The sequence below is a fragment of the Helicoverpa zea genome, chromosome 4 (assembly GCF_022581195.2).
Source record: "Helicoverpa zea isolate HzStark_Cry1AcR chromosome 4, ilHelZeax1.1, whole genome shotgun sequence".
Classification (NCBI taxonomy): Eukaryota; Metazoa; Arthropoda; class Insecta; order Lepidoptera; family Noctuidae; genus Helicoverpa; species Helicoverpa zea.
In genome coordinates, this window is record NC_061455.1 from 11,599,763 (window position 1) to 11,617,779 (window position 18,017).

Sequence of the window (18,017 nt, forward strand, 5' to 3'; positions counted from 1 at the left end):
AGTGCAGCGACACGTCACACATGATGATAACTCACAGCCATTTTTCGCATAAGTAATGGACAACGCATACCGTACAAAGATTCCCAAAATCGACAAGATCAAAGATATTAATAAAATAAATGTTTTCTTTTTCAGAGTTACCTCTGGCTGCGAGTCGGATTGCATTTGTTCATAGGATTTATAGTCGCCAGTCTATTCAACAGAATGGGTTACGACGCGTCGAAGACTATATTTAACTTTGGTTTCTGCTATGCCTGCACTATTGCCATGCTTTATATTCCTATGATGCCTGTTTTACTTGCCTGTAAGTATTTAATTTTTCTGATTACTTTTTTTCTCAGTAGGTTATTACTCTTTAGGCATCGTTCAGACCAAACGTATTGTCGGCCGCTGACTGTGAGCGCGCGTTACGCAGTTTATTGCTTTTCCATATATATTGAAATTGTCGTTCACACCGAACCGACTATACGCTATTACGTCGCCTGTTGTCGCTGACTCTCAGTGGCCGATTATTTTACTACGCGACTATGCACGGCGGACGCGGATTGGCTACGCGGACGCAGTTGCCGAATAGCGCCGCTCCGCCGCGCCCGCACCGCCGCGCGCATCGGCCGCAATACACTCGAGAAACAAACTTCAATGAGGACAGATGTGACACGTGACACCTCGCGATGTTCGACACCGAAAAGTTTATTGCAGAAGTACATTCTAGAGAATGTATTTGGAATGCGAATTCAGAAGAATTTAGTGATAGAAACTTACGAAGATGCGCTTGGGAAGACATAGCATCTGTTATGTATGAAGATTGGGGGGTTCCAATACTGAGCTCTATTATGTGTAGAATAGTCAGCCGCTCAGCGTACGCATCTAGTGTGAACCTACACGAGCCTATTCTTTTGTTCACACATGTAGCGCATCGTACGCTATAGCTTATTGTCGGCTTGGTGAGTACGCGTACTGCAGATTGAGTCGACGTTCATACTGGGGCAGACAGTGAGTATACTCACAGTCAGCGGCGGACAATACGTTTGGTGTGAACAATCCCTTAATCCTTGGTCAAGTTTAAATCTTTCTCCAATCGTCAGTATAGTTAATAAAGAAACAAAATGCGATATCTATTTAGTTGATAGAATGTCTCAATTAAATACGACAGTAATAACCCATCTTGGCCATCAGATGTTATCAGGTTTAAAAAAAAAAAACTGCAGTTGTACATTTTTTGCGAGATCGTAGTATTTAAAGATTAGCACGATTAATTTGACGCTGTGTTAATAAGCTTCATTTGCGTAAATGTGTTTTCATATTAACTTAGTAAAGTAATAAAACTATCTGACCTTTTCTTTGAAACGGAAGCTTGTTATCAATCTGTATTTATTTTATCGGTATAAATTATTTAGAATACTGGTTTACAGAATAGACTAGTATACTATCAAAGTCAATGTTTTAAAAACATTCTTCTCATTTCAGTTCCAACCGAAGTCCAACTTGTCAAAAGGGAGTATTTTAATCGATGGTACGGTTTGAAGCCATATTACGCAGCACTGGTGGTCTCTCGGACTCCCGCGACTATCTTCTTCAGCCTCATCTACTTGGTCATTACATACCCCATTACCTCCCAGCCCATGGAGCTAGATAGAATAGTCATGTTTAGTGTAACATGTATTCTAATAGCTCTCATATCGGAATCCATGGGAACTGTGATATCGTCCATGCTAAGTGTTGTCGTAAGTATCTCTTGCTTAGCTGTTTTGTCGCAACAAATTATATTAGTTTCTTTGTAAATTATGTTAATCGAGCTTTTGTCATCGTACTCAAAACGAGGTTTTTGCTGTTTACCAATTTACTTCGGACATTGGTTAATACGTACATTTGAATATATTAGCATATTTGATATTACAAAAATATTCGTCCTGCACATTTATTTTATCTAAAACTTTTTTTACTTTATCTCTAGTCCCATTGGAGAATAATAGACCACTGTCCTCCTCAATATTCGACTCTCCCCTTTCTTAATTAGCTAAAGGAGGTATTACATTAGCTACTAAGTTACTATTTCCTACTTTTGGTGAATAATAGCTTTTAACCTTTTGGCGTTTTTCATTCCAGAATTCGGTCTTCATGGGTCCATCAATGAGTGTGCCATTAATGCTGCTCGCAGTGTATGGTATCGGTAGTGGAGATGATCCTCTTCCCATAGTCTGGAGGCTGGCGAGAGCTTGCTCCTTCCTAAGATACGGGATTGAAGGTCTGGTTGCTGCGATATACGGCCCACCCAGAGATGATCTAATATGTCCAGATCATGTAGACTACTGTGAATATAAGAATGTTGCGTAAGTATATGATTCTTATAATTGTTTATATATTTTTTTTAGAAAACTATGTGAGTCAAGTTTACCTGTGAGAATCATAAGTAGTTGACGCACAGACTCCATTCATTTTAATCGACTTCCAAAAGCTCAATGAATATGTGTTTTTCTCTATTGGTAACGTTCTTCTAACATAAAAAATCCATATGGTTTAGTTTACTTCCGAATGCTGACCAACCAAAATAAAGTGTGTGTATATCGATGATTTATTTTCAGGTACTTTGTGAAACTTATGGGTATGTCTGGAGTCTCGTTCTGGGTAGACTTCGGTGCATTGGTCTTCATCCTCCTCGCGATGAACCTCACCGGCTACTACCTTCTTCGACAGCGACTTTCTCCCAACTATGCCTTCAGAGCTATCAAGGTCATCGGCAACTTTATCAAGACCAAGATGAGTTCTTACTCATAGTAGACTATCTTTATCACCAGTGTTGTATGAGACACAGTGTCTTCTGTAAATAGATTTTAGTTCGTAAGAGTAGGATAACGTTTTTTATATTCATTATAGCAGTAAGTTACACTTAAGCGTGTTGTTATATATTTTGAGGAGTTGACCTCCTTCTTACATTCAAAGAATGTGTTTAATCCACTGTGATAGCATGATATAGGTTTGAAGTGGTTCCTATTACCCAACTACGGCCAAGCCAAAAGAAGGGCTTACTAATACTTCTTATGCATTTCTTAAAAGTCTATTGGTTAAGGTGTAAACGGAAAATAATATCGAAAATAAATAGAATTCAGTTACTAGGTAACCAAAGTAAGTAAAGGAATTACCAGTGTGATAGGTCTTGTAGGGTTTTACTCTATGTATTTTAAATGTAATAGTTATAGCAAGTACATAATCAATAGTATAATTGCCGATGAAGTTATTGTCATAAAATTATTGTATTTTCAAGCATGAGGATATTTTAAGACTGATTGTACTGTTTTCTTCACTTGAAAGAGATATTCAGAACTCATATTGTTCGTAAGATAAATATTTTTTTATTTCTGCTGCATGATAATATGCAACAAGCACGAGAATGGAGGAATCAAAATAACTTGTGTTTTTGTTAAGGGCAAAAGGAACATTGAATCGGATTTTTAGAAATTCATTAATTTAAAAAAGGTTACTCAAGTGCCAGTATCCAGTTCTGTTTTAAGATTATTCCGTATAAGGAAAAACCTTTTATTTATTTTGAGTCTTCTAATTTATCGTTTCCATTATCTTTATTTCGTCTGAATGGAGTGTCATAAATGATTATTATGTGTCAATGTCAATAAAGAAATTATTTATATGATAAAAAATAATTCGATACTAATTCATCGGTACTTTAATACTTATAAGAATATGGTAATACTCTTTAGTATAAATTATTTCTTAGCGTTAAAGGTGGGTTCGGATCCAATAAAAATGAAAATAAAACCATTTTTGTTCTCAAACGTATTTTTATTTACCAAATGGATTTCTCACTAAAATAAAATCACGCATTTGTTTGTTAGTGAACAAAAAATCGTCTCAACAAAGTCTGACTAGGGCAGTCAATTTGCCGCTTAACAAAAATAATAATTTCAATAAAGTTTAGAACTTTTGTATTAACTTCTACTTATTGTGCTCTAGGTGCTATCGTGCACTTGATGTAGTATATAAATCGAATATTTTTGATTCTATAGTTATTATAAGTCATTTTTTGTCATAAGTACAAAGTATGCTACATCAATATTTACTTATTTACATAAATCGTGTTTGAACTATGTTAGTATTACTTAGGAATGTTCGTATTTTGTAATAGACGCCATTTATTGTTAACGTGCAATTATTTTTTACTAAGTTGTCAACATTGAATATAGCTAGTGAAAGCAGCCCTTTTCTTAAAAGTAGTTTTAAAATATTGAACAATTTATTTAAGCGAAAGTGTCCAGAGAAACGTAAGAAATATTTTTTCTCCACACAATGGTGATAGACACACGCAAAGGTTAATGTCACGTAGAGGTGATGGAAATTATCGGGAGGAAAAGCAGTTTAAACTTAATAGCTACCAATGATAGTGTGAAATTTACGTTTTTAATCAAGTTTCGAGTCAAAATATTACACTAACCAAGATTCGAGATTGATAAACGTGTTCGCAGACACGTCAAATATGTATATTTGTGTACATAGACGATGTTTTAGTTTTTTTTTGTAATTTTTATAGTAACTATGATATTGTCTTTTTTCTACAAAATTCGTTTATGTTTTCAGTTTTGATTAATATTGAGCACACATTATGTAATTATAATTACTGTAATTGGAATATTTTAAGTGGAAGTCATCCTTTATGGACGTACATAGGCAATACAGTGACGACAATTTCGTCCTTTAGTGGATACTGTATTGTTTATCAATGTCCAATTATATAATATCATGGCAGTTTTTCTGATGTTCTATCGATGATGAGTGTTAAAAACAGCTGGTAACCATTCGACATAGCATTCACTCATTCTTGATACTTTGGTTGACCATACACCGATATCGTTATACAATATCAAAACAGATAGAAAAATACAAAAAGTACGTAAGTATTTACAATAAATTAATACTTCTTCGAGAAATTAACTATAACAAATGTAAATAAAATATCTAACTTAATATAACGAGTATTAAAAAAATTAACTTACTTTACACATGGATGAGATTATAGGCGAAAATATTTAGGCCATGAAAACTTTCAAGATTTTTTCAAATCTCTATTCAATGATTTTGGAAAATAATATCGGTAAAAGCAACGATTTTTTATGAAATATTTTTATGATTGAGCATCTTAAAATCAATTTACATAAAATAGAAAACTTACAATAAAAACTTAAATTAACAATTGTGATCGTAGCTTGTACTGTAAGGCGAGAACATACCCAAATGTCCTTATTAAATAATATTGTGATGTTCAAAATGAAATGATAACACAATGATTTTTTAATGAAACATACGAACAAAGAGATTGCTTAGACCCTATAAATACATGATTAAAATTACGATAAATTGCAGTCATTAATTTCGTGGCTGATTTAAAGAAATTATTAGATCAAAGTTATTTCGTAAAAACTGTATCAAGTAAAGAAATGTTGATAGAAAATAATTGAGCACTTTTTGTTCTCGAAAATTAAGAAATCAATAATTATTATGAGACTCATTTAAAGGCTTCTTGATCGATATCATTTGCTACCTAACGGTGCAAGTTCCAACACCACTCAAAACGACCTGAATTACCCTAAATTTACAAATATATCCACATTCCACATTCCCGGCACTTATAGTGAATTAACTATAGTAATGGTAACTACATTATACTAAAGAATTAGTTACTGAATATAACATAATTAATATTAATGAATATACATGAGAAACCTAAACAGATACACAATTTACAAATACGAATTAAAATGCTGACGTTTATGAAACAAAATTGAGAAAATATTACAATATAAACAATGTAAAAAGTGAAGTAAAAGATAAATTGTCTTTAAAATATACAACAAAATGGAATGTTAAAAACGTGAGCCCTAAAACAATATTTACAAATGGTAAATTATTTTGGCACCTTCTACTTGTGAGAGGAAGAATATGGTGCCTTAATACTAAAGGTACTGCCGAAGTAAGTACCAAAGCTAATACGTGATTTAAGCGAAGTGTTACAAGTCTTATTTGTGACTATATCCCTGATAATCTTAAGATCACTATCCTTAATCCATTAAAGGACTTTGTCTTCTTACCTATCCCTTCTGTAGATGGCATTTTGGCGATTGGCGTTGTTACTAATGTTCGTACTTCTTCTAATTTATTCCCGGCTTCAAATTTTTATTCATAGTATACGATAGTATAAATGGAAACTAAAGAAAAATACCATAAAATGATCAACGTTAAAATATCTGAATGGTCTTTGAAACCGGGAATAAATAATGGTTCTTTTAACATCTCATTTAAATATCAAGTATAACACTGGACATTTCAAATGCAGAAGAAACACCAATTTCTTCGATAGCGTTTACTTGTCTTTTTTCTGGAAGCATCGCATTTCCCTTAATGAGAAGTTCATGCTGTTTTGTATCTCAAGCATTCTTTCTGGCATTGAGGAGGCACCTTAAAAAGTGAACTGCTGGCTTGGTTTCTCTTCATCACACTGTTCTATGTAGAGGGCCGGCCGTTCTGTATCGAGACATGCGTCGAGCTTGGCATGTCTGATCAAGAGCCCTTGTCGTCGCCAGATCTGGGCAACGTCTGCGGGATCGCAGGCGGCCAGGACTGCGGTCACGCGGTCTTCTGATGAGAGGGAGACGCAGAGGCGATGGTGACGGATCAAACCGTTGTCGAAACGCCACTCTTGGTTACCTCCCGTGTAGTGGCATGGGTACATACCTGGAATATAGTAATTTGACGATTATATAAGTAGGTTCTAATTGAGCGAGATTTATGTATTTGATCAATGGAAGAAGGGTCATCAAAGCAGGTTCCTTACCTAATGTGCCATCAACAAGATGTCCCATGGTGTCTAAACACCTAACACCTTGCTTGATGACATGCGAGGCTTCAGTGAGAGCAGGCACTTGCAGTTCAGGATACACATGTTCTAAGTACCAGCGGAATGGCTTGCAATGCAGCTTTTGGCGAAGAGCCACACGCTCTGATATGCTGTGGAAGATATAAAAAATATCGATTTAAGAATTATTCCTTGAATGAATCTTGAATGAGCAAGATAAAAGTCATTTTGAACTATAGATAAGAATCACTTTAACAAATTTTAAAACTAAAGATGGTAATAATATATGCTTGTGAAACTTACTCTCCAAAATCAACCTGCTTGGCCAACGGCTGGGATCGATAATACAGCTCCTTGTAATCATCCATCCAGACTTCAGCAGCCCTTCTTGTGTTCCTCGCGAACACGGCTCCAGAGCCACCAGGGAACGTGTAGGGGTGACGTTTCCTAAACACGTGGCCCACTCGAGAGCAAGGAACTATTTCTAAGGAACCACCGCACTGCCATACTCTGAAATGTTAGAGTTACACTATAAATACAGCTGCAGTGTAAACTTTGACTTGTAGTTTAAGCTGATTTTCGATATCATATTGTTGGCTGCTAGTGGTTACATAGAGAGCAGCAGAAACCAGCGACCATAGACACCCCGCCACATTTTCTTTTACCTGAATGAAATTTCTAAGTTCTCCCCGCCCCAGACGTCCATCTTCATGTCGTATTTGCCGAGCTTGCTGAAGTACTTGCGGTCCATACTGAATAGACCCCCAGCTATCATAGGCGTGCGGATCACTTGTGTGGGGTCACTGAGGCGCGCGCTACGCTCGGCGTGAGCTAGGTACTCCCACTGAAATAGTTTACATAGCATTGAGTGTCAATATAATGAGTATTACTAGAAGATGATGGAAATTTTTGATTCCTTGGAGAAACGAGGGTTAGTGTAGTATATTAATGAGGAGATAGTCATGAGAATTTAGACTTCGTAGTAAATAATTGAATAAAAAAAACTGCCTCAAATATTGTAAGTACTTAAAATTATTAAAGTACTGGCGCCTTACTTCTTCTTTAAAAAACCAAACATGCACTAAAAAGTTACATAATCCATACCAACGAGACCAACCGGTCTATCTAAACATTTCAAAACCGTATCCGACACTTCACCTTCGAAACGGGTCACGACAGCTGGTCAGTGGTCAGCACAAAGTGAGTGGTTACCTTGAACACCAGGTTCCAATCGAAGCCTCCTCGCAGGTCAGCTGATGCACCAATGTACTGGAATGTGTCCATGCTGATCACGTCTATTACTGGGCAGACTACTCGTGTTGGGTCCTGGGGACAAAGATTTTGTTGGTTTATTTTCTATATATAAAGGTTATTTGGGTAACTGGAAGTTGGGTGTGTGGAAGTTATGTTGGTGAGATGACGATGATAACAAAGATTAAGTCATGATCATCTGTTATGGGTTAGTAAGACCTTGTGCCCCAAGGTTCACCCTAGGTTCACCGGTCGCGCTTGGAATGACCAATCGAACATTATTATGAACCCAGAAGATGTAAATGTAGTCTACACGATTTCAATTGTCTTTCTTTTCATCTCAATAAGTTCATCCGTTTAAATCTTTTACTCCTCCTGAAATCCTAACAAACATACTTTTAAAAAGTAGGTACTGTGACATGATTTTTTGTAAAGAGTTTTCTATCTTTCCTACGTACATTTTTTGCTCGGTCTTTCTGCTGTCACAAGCACTCCTGCATAGCTTTTCCTATCGTGGGTGTTTTGTTCGTTTATATTGCAAAGCGACTTCACTGAACTATGTCGACAAGTTAATACTATATTTGTATACTGTCATACTTAATCATGTAAGGTACTTCTTTTGTCTTTCTTTTGAATGAAGTTTCCTGTCAAAGTTATCTCACATCAACGATCAATACACGTCGTAATACAAAATAATCGAAATAGATTTTCCATGTAGCTAGGTGCGTCAAAACATAGTAATTAAATAATTACCTAATTCATTCAATACACATGTTTGCTAAAGTTTAATATAGCCATAAAATATTAAGTACCTTACCTATTGACACTACAACTGCAATAAGAGGAAGAGCAATGACGTCCATTAAAATTTTATTAATTAATTTCTTAATTAGATTCAGACATTACATGCAATAAAATAACTATACCTATACTAAACTAAGCAGTAATGACGTCGCCAGGAAATTGTAAATCGCAAGATAATATATTCTGCTTTGCTCAACTTCAATTCCTAGGCGCTAGAAATAATTTATCTTACATAAAGTCAGCTGTATGATAATTATGAGCTGTAAATGATTTGGTTTTACCATATTCGCCAATTATAACATTTCTACTGGAAGCTTAATTGATCGTTTCGTTTATAATGCGAAAGTACTACTTAAACTACCTAAACGAAACTTGTTAGGGAATTTTGGTACCTATCTGTTTGTTTTGCCGATAGCACCTACGTTTCTTCGAAGTTACAAAGAATAAACTGTGAACTGGTTTATTTAGACTATTGTAGAGAAAAAGCAAATTATTATAAGATGCAGCCCTAATCGTTATGAATGCTAAATCCATTAATCATGTTTTATTGTGAAAGCCTGACAGAAAACCCGACAGATTTTCGTTTAATAATTATTTTATTCTTAAAGTAAAGATGTACAAGTAAAAAATTTACAACCGTGATGTAAGTCCGGAACATTCTAGACTATTGGTCTCACCTTGATAACATACGCGTATGCAATACTGCACTTTCAGGTGTTGATTGATTACCCACAAAGTTTGAGGCCGAATTGTTTACGTTCACTTTTGACTGAAGATGACTTTATGATTTTATTGTTGGTTAAGAATTGCTTGAATTGTACTGTACTTACGTGGAACAATTTCAACATTTTGAACCAACAGTGAAGTCGACTTATTGAATATCATTGGCAGTCGTTACGGGTAGTCAGAAGCCAGTAAGTCTGACACCAATCTGACCAAGGGGTATTGGGTTGCCAGAGTAACTGGGTTGTGGAGGTCAGATAGGGCAGTCGCTCCTTGTAAAGCACTGGTACTCAGAGCTATATCCTGTTAGACTGGAAGCCGACCAAACATAGTTTGGAAAAAGGCTCGGAGGATGATGAGTGAAGTCAACTATTGTGATAATAAAAGACAACCAATTGAGAACCTCTTTTTGGGAAGTCAATTGAAAATAACCTTATGAACAAAAAGTAGATAAAAAATTGAAGCTTTAATAAATTATTTATTACTTAAAAAACGTGGAAAGAAATGCGATACTATAAATAAAAGGAACAAGAAATAGAAACCTTTGAATGTTCTGAAAAAGTTCATTACAAATACTTATCAGGACCCTTTCATTACTCAGAAACGATATTCATTTTAGAAAAACTTCGTGAAAGGTTATTTTTGCAGGAATTGAAATACAGGTAAGGATAAATTATAAGGGTTCTATAAAAGTATGATCGGAAGGCATGAATTTGTTACCAATGAGCATTGGGAACACCTATCGCATTTCTTTCTGCAATTAATGTTTTCTATCCAGCAGGTTCTTTAATGTCTAGCATGGCAATATTGACCCACAAATATCTATTGTGACATAACTTAAGACTGTGGTCAGTTGTAGCCGGCGGCGTTGTCACGGTTAAGGGCCTGACTTGTATAAGTATTTTATTCTTTTATTTCAATGCCAAGAGTATTGTCAAGGTTGGGTATGCACTTTGAAGTTATTATGTAAATAACTTTCAAATGTCAGATTGTTATGTGTTCGCCTTTATATGCTAGCCGTGAAGGCGTAGGTAATTGTTGAAAGCAATTTGATAAAGATATCACTACAAAACGACTCGATCTTGATATTTTGATATCTTGATTATTTTGAATCGATTTTGATATTTTCATAGAGATTCTGGGCCGTTTATAAAGGTTCATATAAGTTTTCTCGTTATAAGGGTATAATCGCAAGAAATAAGTATATTATTTACTATTATTTACTTTTCGAATATTCATTGAAGATTACTTAAGTTGTGCAAATTCCATTACGGCATAGTTCTGTATTTTCACAAGTAAATAAATTACAAGATTTATATATTACTCTTATTGAGTAGGCCGTAAAACGTGGTGTAATACAACACTCGGTATAGTTGCGTGTATATGAAACGATGAATAAAATGCATTTGACATAACATCATTATTTAACAAGCATATAACTAATTTGCAAAATATAGAGAATAGGAGAGGAAAAATGATGGGACACCTTATACGTCACGACGATTTTATCAAAAACATCGTGGAAGGAAAGGTCGAAGGAAACAGGGAAGGGGTCGTCCAAGATATAGCTACATCAAGCAAATTAAAGAAAAGGTGAAGGTTTTAACGTATAAGGAAGTTTATTTATTTATTTATTTAGGCTAAGTTCAGGAGTTTTCGCTAGATACGTGTAAATGGAAGGAGCTGCACCGACAAGAGCTGGGCTATTAAATCAATGATGATAACTTTTTTGATATTACTGTATTCTCTGAGAAAACCTATAAATATTTTTCAAGTAGCTCATTATACGTCAAAGATAATTGACGAATTAGCTATCTACTTCATGCCAATTCTGCCCAATGTTGAATGGCAATCTGTATTTAATTACCATTTTAACTAATGTCACATTTAGCGAACAGAACAGAAAAAAGGTATTCTTTTAATTTGTATTTTTTTTTAATTTATATCTTAAGATAATATATAAAGATTATAATAATATTGTAACAAATACGCTTCATAATTGCCCGAGAACTCGTAAGCAATTTCTAATAGATTATAAGTCCTACTCAAAACCCCCAACTAACTAACGCCAAAAGCTAGCCAGTAGTGTAACTTTAATGTTTTTTTTTTATGTCAAATATATTTTTATTATTTACTAAAACTACCAACCAGCTTTATGTCTATTAGTACCTACACAGAAAATACAATCTAAATAAATCACTGCGTCTACGCGTATCTAATAAGCCTAGTTGCGTGAACTAGCCTACTGAGCCGGGAGCGAGGGTGAAGGGATCCTGACGATGTTGCACAACACAGCATACTATCTTCCGTTCACCACGCTTGAGCAACTGATATGGAGTAAGGCGTGAGATTTAGCGGGATTGGTAGACTGTGGTTTGAGATGGTTTTGGTAATAAGAAGTGGTACCTATTATAAGATGCGTCTGCCTATTTGACCTCCTCAACCCAGTTACTCGGGGCAACCCAATACCTTTGGTAACTTACTGGTTTATTCCTTTGGAACCAAAGATGTTAAAATGACAGCTGGGACCCACCAATTTAAAGTGCCCTTCAAAACACGGAGGAACGGGTCAGGACATCATGTTTATTCATCTCCTAAATGACCGCGCCAAACATTGATCAATCTGATGATGTACGGCTGTTACTCAGCCATATTAATATTAATGCCACCTGTAGGTATTAATAACTATCCACTCATGACTTGTACCACACAACCACGGCATCGGTATCTGTAACATTACGTGAAGCTTACTTTCCAACGTTACACATTTAGCAATCGCCACCATATTTGTTTTATCTTATTACCGACTTACCTACACTTTTCGATAGATAATATAATTCTGATTAATGATTCGCACTAGTCATTTGTTTCCAAAATTCTTGAGTCGTGACAATATAATGGATTGTGCGTTTTTTTTTTTTTGGGAAAGTTGTGACAGCTATTATTTTAAGTAAAAAAGACCTTAAAAGCAATTGCTCTTTTTGTGCTCTGAGCAACCGGTTTTTGAAAATGTTTGAGAATTATTTACGTACATACAAAGTTATTTTTGGTACTATGGGCATTGGGCATGTATATTTGGAAACAACATAAATGATGAAGAGATAATGATTTAAGCAGACATGAACAAAATAAAAATAAAACTGGTTTGTTGAACTCAAGATTCTAAAGAAACTGTTTTTTAATATCATGCGTCATCATAGTCATGGTAATTATAAGTGATACAAACATAGATTTAACTTTCTATTACTAACAAATGTTAATAATATTAAGTATTTAAAGTGAGTGTCTTTAAAGTTTATTTATATGGGCTAATGCAGCCTTAAAATAAATCTGATAACGGTTTATTAGCTTCACTTTAAAAACAACGTTTGTGCGAGCCATTGCAAAAGACCAATCGTCCAGATAGTAAGATCAATTGATTTAACTTTAATATCTTAATAATTAATATTGAGAAATACATAATCATCATCTGCCTAACCTTTTGCAGGCTACAAGTGATAATAAAATTACAAGAGCTTTTCAATAAAAGGCACTATTATAAACAAAGTCTTACAAGACCTGTATATGAGAAATACAGTAAAACTCTTTAGTAACCAACCACTAAGAACATCGATGGCCATTTAAAAACATTATTGGTTTCATTTCAGCAATCCTACAGTAACATTGCAACATTTAATGTCTATGCATTCACTTTAGTTGTCCAATAAGCTGTGGACTAAGAGCTCCATACTGCATACTTTTAGTCGGCCGATAGTTTGTTCGCGCTTATAAATCAGTATGGTGATGAATGGTAGTGCGCACATTACAACGATCAGGTATTTTGCCTTTATCAGACCCACTGAAAAATTCACCATTTTCTTTAAAAAGATCCTGACGAATTGAGAGCCTTCTCCTTTTTGGGAAGTCAGTAAAAAAAAATAAGTATTTAAAATAATATAATTATAAAATTCTAGTTTTCAGTAGGTATTTGTTGTTATAGCGGCAACAGAAATACATCATCTGTAAAAATTTCAGCTCTCTTACTATCATGGTTCATGAGATACATCCTGGTGACAGACGGACGGGTCCGTCCGGATGGACAGAGGAGCGAAAACAATAGGGTCCCGTTTTACCCTTTGGGTACGGAACCCTAAAAAGACCAACCGTCGGGCCAAGTGTCGGCCGACTGTTTAGTTTTCAGTGTGCTAGGTAATCTTAATGTATATGCATTCACTTGAGACGTCCAATAAGCTATTGACCAAGCTATAGAATAGTGCCATTACTCCCTAATCGGGCTATTATAGTTTACATACCGTGGCTTAGCTTGCCTAATAGACGTTATATGCAATATTGAGAACGTTTAATTAAATTACTTTTATGTAGTTTAGTTAAAACCGCATAGATTTTCTCAACTTTTTTAGTACGTGGTTTTGAAATGAATTCTCTTATGGTTGTGATCCAGTTTAGAATATCGCGCCATCTTATTAACAACATTGATCTACATTTTTATTTTATAATCTATAAACTTTTGCCATCCAACGTGGCAATGCTGCCAGCCTCTTGGGTACCTACACTCCCGGTGGGCAGCGATGAGGAGTTTTTTGATGCCATTTTTTAGTTGTATATATGTATAAATAAGGCTTTTTTTTACGTCATGAAATCAGAAGCTTCCAGGATTTTCCAATAATCCAGCAATTTATTTGTAAAACAAAGTTATTTTGGATCTTGTTTTTATGAATATAATTTTACAAATTGAATTTTCAACTCGATAAACCTATCATGGTTGTAATTGATACCTAACTAGGAATTGATTGATTATGAGCTTTACTTCCCCATCGCAACGGCTAATATAATAAGTAGGTAAGACTTGACATTTTATACCGATGCTTCTTGTAATATAAGATGAGATTCAAAATGATTATTGTCTGTTGATAAAAGTGGTGTTACGAAAACGTTGCGTTGGTAATGATTTCCTGTTGGATGTAATTTGTTCAAAAGTTACGTATTTTTATAAATCAAAGTTTAGTTACGTTAATTTCGAAGATGTTTAGTTACTAATTTTCTCATCTATTTGTTTATTGGTGAAATTACTTATCGGTGCAAACTCAACTACTCCGCGGAAAAATTTAAACATAAGAAGTTTTTTTTTACATAAAAAGATATATAAGTGCATTTTATCCGATCAGAGGTCACTTCCACACCAAAACGCAATCCTCTCACATAACTTCCGCTTAATTAAAAAAGGTCAGATAACTCAAGGTCGTAATTTTAAGCAGACGTGATAGCAGACAGGCTTTTTAAGGCTGCAGTTACACAAGACATTATTATAAACTGCGTTTAGTTTTAATGTTTTTGGTTTACACCTTCAAAAACATTCAATCATTGGGACTTTAGCATTAATTTATAAGCACACCATCAAACTCACAGGCAAACAAAAAAATTGCAAATCAGTTTGTATTGAAAGAAACTTGTTTTACAAGCTTTATAAAGTATCAATCCGCAGAGTTATCAATTAATGATTAAGAATGAATACAGAATTATTAATGAATTAAGACATACGCAGTAAAGTTTATAGCTAGTGGAACCGCTACCGTATGCAATAGAGTAACAATAATAAATAAAGACGACGTGTTGTTAACAAAATATTATGCTAGGTATACTTGACATACACTTGAACTAAGAGGTTTTACCGTGTTAGATTGACCGTGTTAAAAGTATTTTTGAAAAGTATTATGACAACCTGGTGATCATTAGTGGCTGCAAAAACAAATATAACTATAGTAATTGCAGTTATATTTTAAGCTATGATACATCAACTACTTTCAAGATGACTGTTTGAGGATTTATCCGCGTCCTAGGGTACATACAAAACACCAAATAAAACATCTATAACATAAGTCACTTATCGTCAGCCTTTTTTATCGTCCCACTGCTTGGCACAGGCCTCGTCTTACCCAGAGAATTGATTTGAGTGTCACAAAAAAAAATATATAATTCAGAATCAGTTTAGTACTGAGATTGCTTGATGCATAAAAACTTTGCCTGGTAGGTAATCAACTTAGTTTACTTATGTTAAAGTCTATCTTATCACTTCAAAGTCATTAACGTCAACTTAAAAGGTTACGGTAGATATCACTTTTCAACGGAATTTTCTCATTAAGGCGACGAATTGGTCAACAATAATTCCATAACCTGCACGCGCATCTAAGGCGCCAAAAGGGGTCGGAGCGTCTGAGCGGGGCGAGGATAACAATACGCGTGCTAGCTTATAACTAAAAGTCGTAAGCGACAAAATGGTTTTGTAATTTTATTATTTAGAAATGATAATTTGATAAAAATTCCTTCTACAATTTTAAAGAGTATGTATATACTCAACTACTAAAAAAGTTAAGAGGCTTAAATCGGTCCCGTTTGCCCATAATATGTGAATCTCTTTTTAAAAAGAGGTATGTTTGATATATTTTTCTCTGTTATAAAAGTTACCTAATCATGTTTCTACGTCTAACAAAATAAGGTTTATATCATTAACTTTCAGGTAACCAAGTTGTATTTTGATCTGTTTTGTATTTACTGAGAAAAATTGAGATCCTTGGCGCCAAAAATTCCAATTCGTCCTCTTAAAATGCCGGTCATTTTAAGTAAAACTTTTTAAGTGCAATAATAATAACTTTGCTGCACCGCTTTTTATTTTACTTTAATGCTTAATATTAAACTAGTTTTTACGAATTTCGCATCATTTCAGTTTATTTCAACGTTTTTGAGAGTTCATAATGAAATTCTTTTAAAATAGGTCAGGAGTTATCTTTAAATACTTAAGCATTCTTTATGCCAAGAGTTTTTGACTATATTAATATCAAAGGTAATTTCAAGAACTACGTAAATAATTATTTCAGTGCTAGATAGCCCATTTACCGAGAAAGGCTATTCTCGATTTCAAAACAGGACGTAGGTACTCTTTATGTAACCAGAATGGTAAACGAAACATTATTTTACATTCTAATTCCCAGTCCGAAAATAAAATATATCACGCAAAATACCTATATGTAATGACGAGATCAAACTAAATAAGTGACCCTGTCTCTCACCCACTGTACCATGCATACATGTAACATTAAGTTGTAACCATCAAAAACATGACAGCAGTTGAAAGCCCGTGTCACGAGAGAACCAAAATTACCTGTGTTACATGCAGAAGATGACTTTCAATAATGTAATAATGTTGTACATGTAAGAGCGGTGTCATACTAGCGGTTTAAATTCGTGTCTGGTCTCGATTTTGGGCAGTTGTGAAAAAGTACGGATGTCATATTTTTGACACAAGGTCGTATAGTCACTATAACTAACCATTAGGTTCCAATAGGTTCTTGAATATGCACTAGTCAGAGTAGTCAGGCCCCTTATCCACACATGTTTTTCTGCCGTAGAAATGAGTTGACCATCTGTAGGCACGGTGGCTGAGCACCGTTTTTTTAATGACACTGCAAATGTGCCGTAAATTCAATAAAATGGTTCAAAAAGCGAACCGTGTACAATAGATCCTTGGAATAGCGAAATGTAGCGCGTATGCCGAAACGACCATATATGATCAAGAAAAACTTGTCTGAACTGACCCTAATGTCTGCAGTACAGACCACCCAAATGATTTGAGTTCGATTGAAAGTGCAAATGTCATGACCTCACGATATTTAGCAATGAACGATATTTGTCGGCTTTATAATGAAAAATTGAACACCTTTAGGCTTTATATTAATTAGATTGCTGGTATATTCGTCATCAGCTTTTTTGGTGAATTACTTTTATGTACTTACATATTTTTTACGGCGATATAAGGAGTGCTTTCTGCAAAAAAATATAACGAAATAGAACTGTTTAATACTGGTAATATATTTTAATGTTTATTTTTGTACCTTGATATTCAGTTCTTTAATTATTTTAGAAACCTCACAAACAGTTCCAAAATATACTAGACAGCTGAAAAAATTGTAGTCCCCCAAAAGTTCATTTCAGAACGCCATCCCTCACGTTATACTTCGGCCGTTCAGAGAATGCGTTCCTGACACCTATCAGTTAGTCACGACTAGTGATGGGCACAACATAACACTGAGTTCGTTACCGTTCCTTCAAAATGAACCGCCGCATTATTTTAAGATTATTTTCGTTTTAAATTGGCGGAATCATTTGTTTTATATTTTAGTTATTTAAGTGGAAACCAAAAAAAGGTAATATTCATATAATAAAATTGTTTTATTTATTCTTTGTTACAAGTACATTGAATTGAATGTGCGAACAGAATATTAATCAGACTCCGATTTGCTTGAGGAGGTGGTGTCTTCATCATCATCTTCGCCTACATGTATAATTATATTATTATCAATAACAGAATCAATCCTGATATCTCGGT

At 34.6% G+C, this 18,017-nt stretch overlaps 2 protein-coding genes across 2 annotated transcripts in view; one reads left to right on the top strand and one right to left on the bottom strand.

Annotated features, from left to right (window-relative positions):
• Positions 1-3,788, top strand: part of LOC124629568 (ATP-binding cassette sub-family G member 1-like) — a 46,364-nt gene extending 42,576 nt beyond the window's left edge. The window contains exons 8-11 of the mRNA XM_047163011.1: positions 136-304; positions 1,468-1,724; positions 2,107-2,330; positions 2,583-3,788. Of these exons, the coding sequence (XP_047018967.1) occupies positions 136-304; positions 1,468-1,724; positions 2,107-2,330; positions 2,583-2,775 (843 nt within the window). The 3' untranslated portion in view covers positions 2,776-3,788. The remainder of the gene's footprint in view (positions 1-135; positions 305-1,467; positions 1,725-2,106; positions 2,331-2,582) is intronic.
• Positions 3,775-18,017, bottom strand: part of LOC124629569 (polypeptide N-acetylgalactosaminyltransferase 2-like) — a 105,744-nt gene continuing 91,501 nt past the window's right edge. Inside the window, exons 6-10 of the mRNA XM_047163013.1 lie at positions 8,072-8,185; positions 7,525-7,703; positions 7,163-7,369; positions 6,839-7,011; positions 3,775-6,738 (exon numbers count right to left, since the gene is read on the bottom strand). Coding sequence (XP_047018969.1) covers positions 6,464-6,738; positions 6,839-7,011; positions 7,163-7,369; positions 7,525-7,703; positions 8,072-8,185 — 948 coding nt within the window. The 3' untranslated portion in view covers positions 3,775-6,463. The remainder of the gene's footprint in view (positions 6,739-6,838; positions 7,012-7,162; positions 7,370-7,524; positions 7,704-8,071; positions 8,186-18,017) is intronic.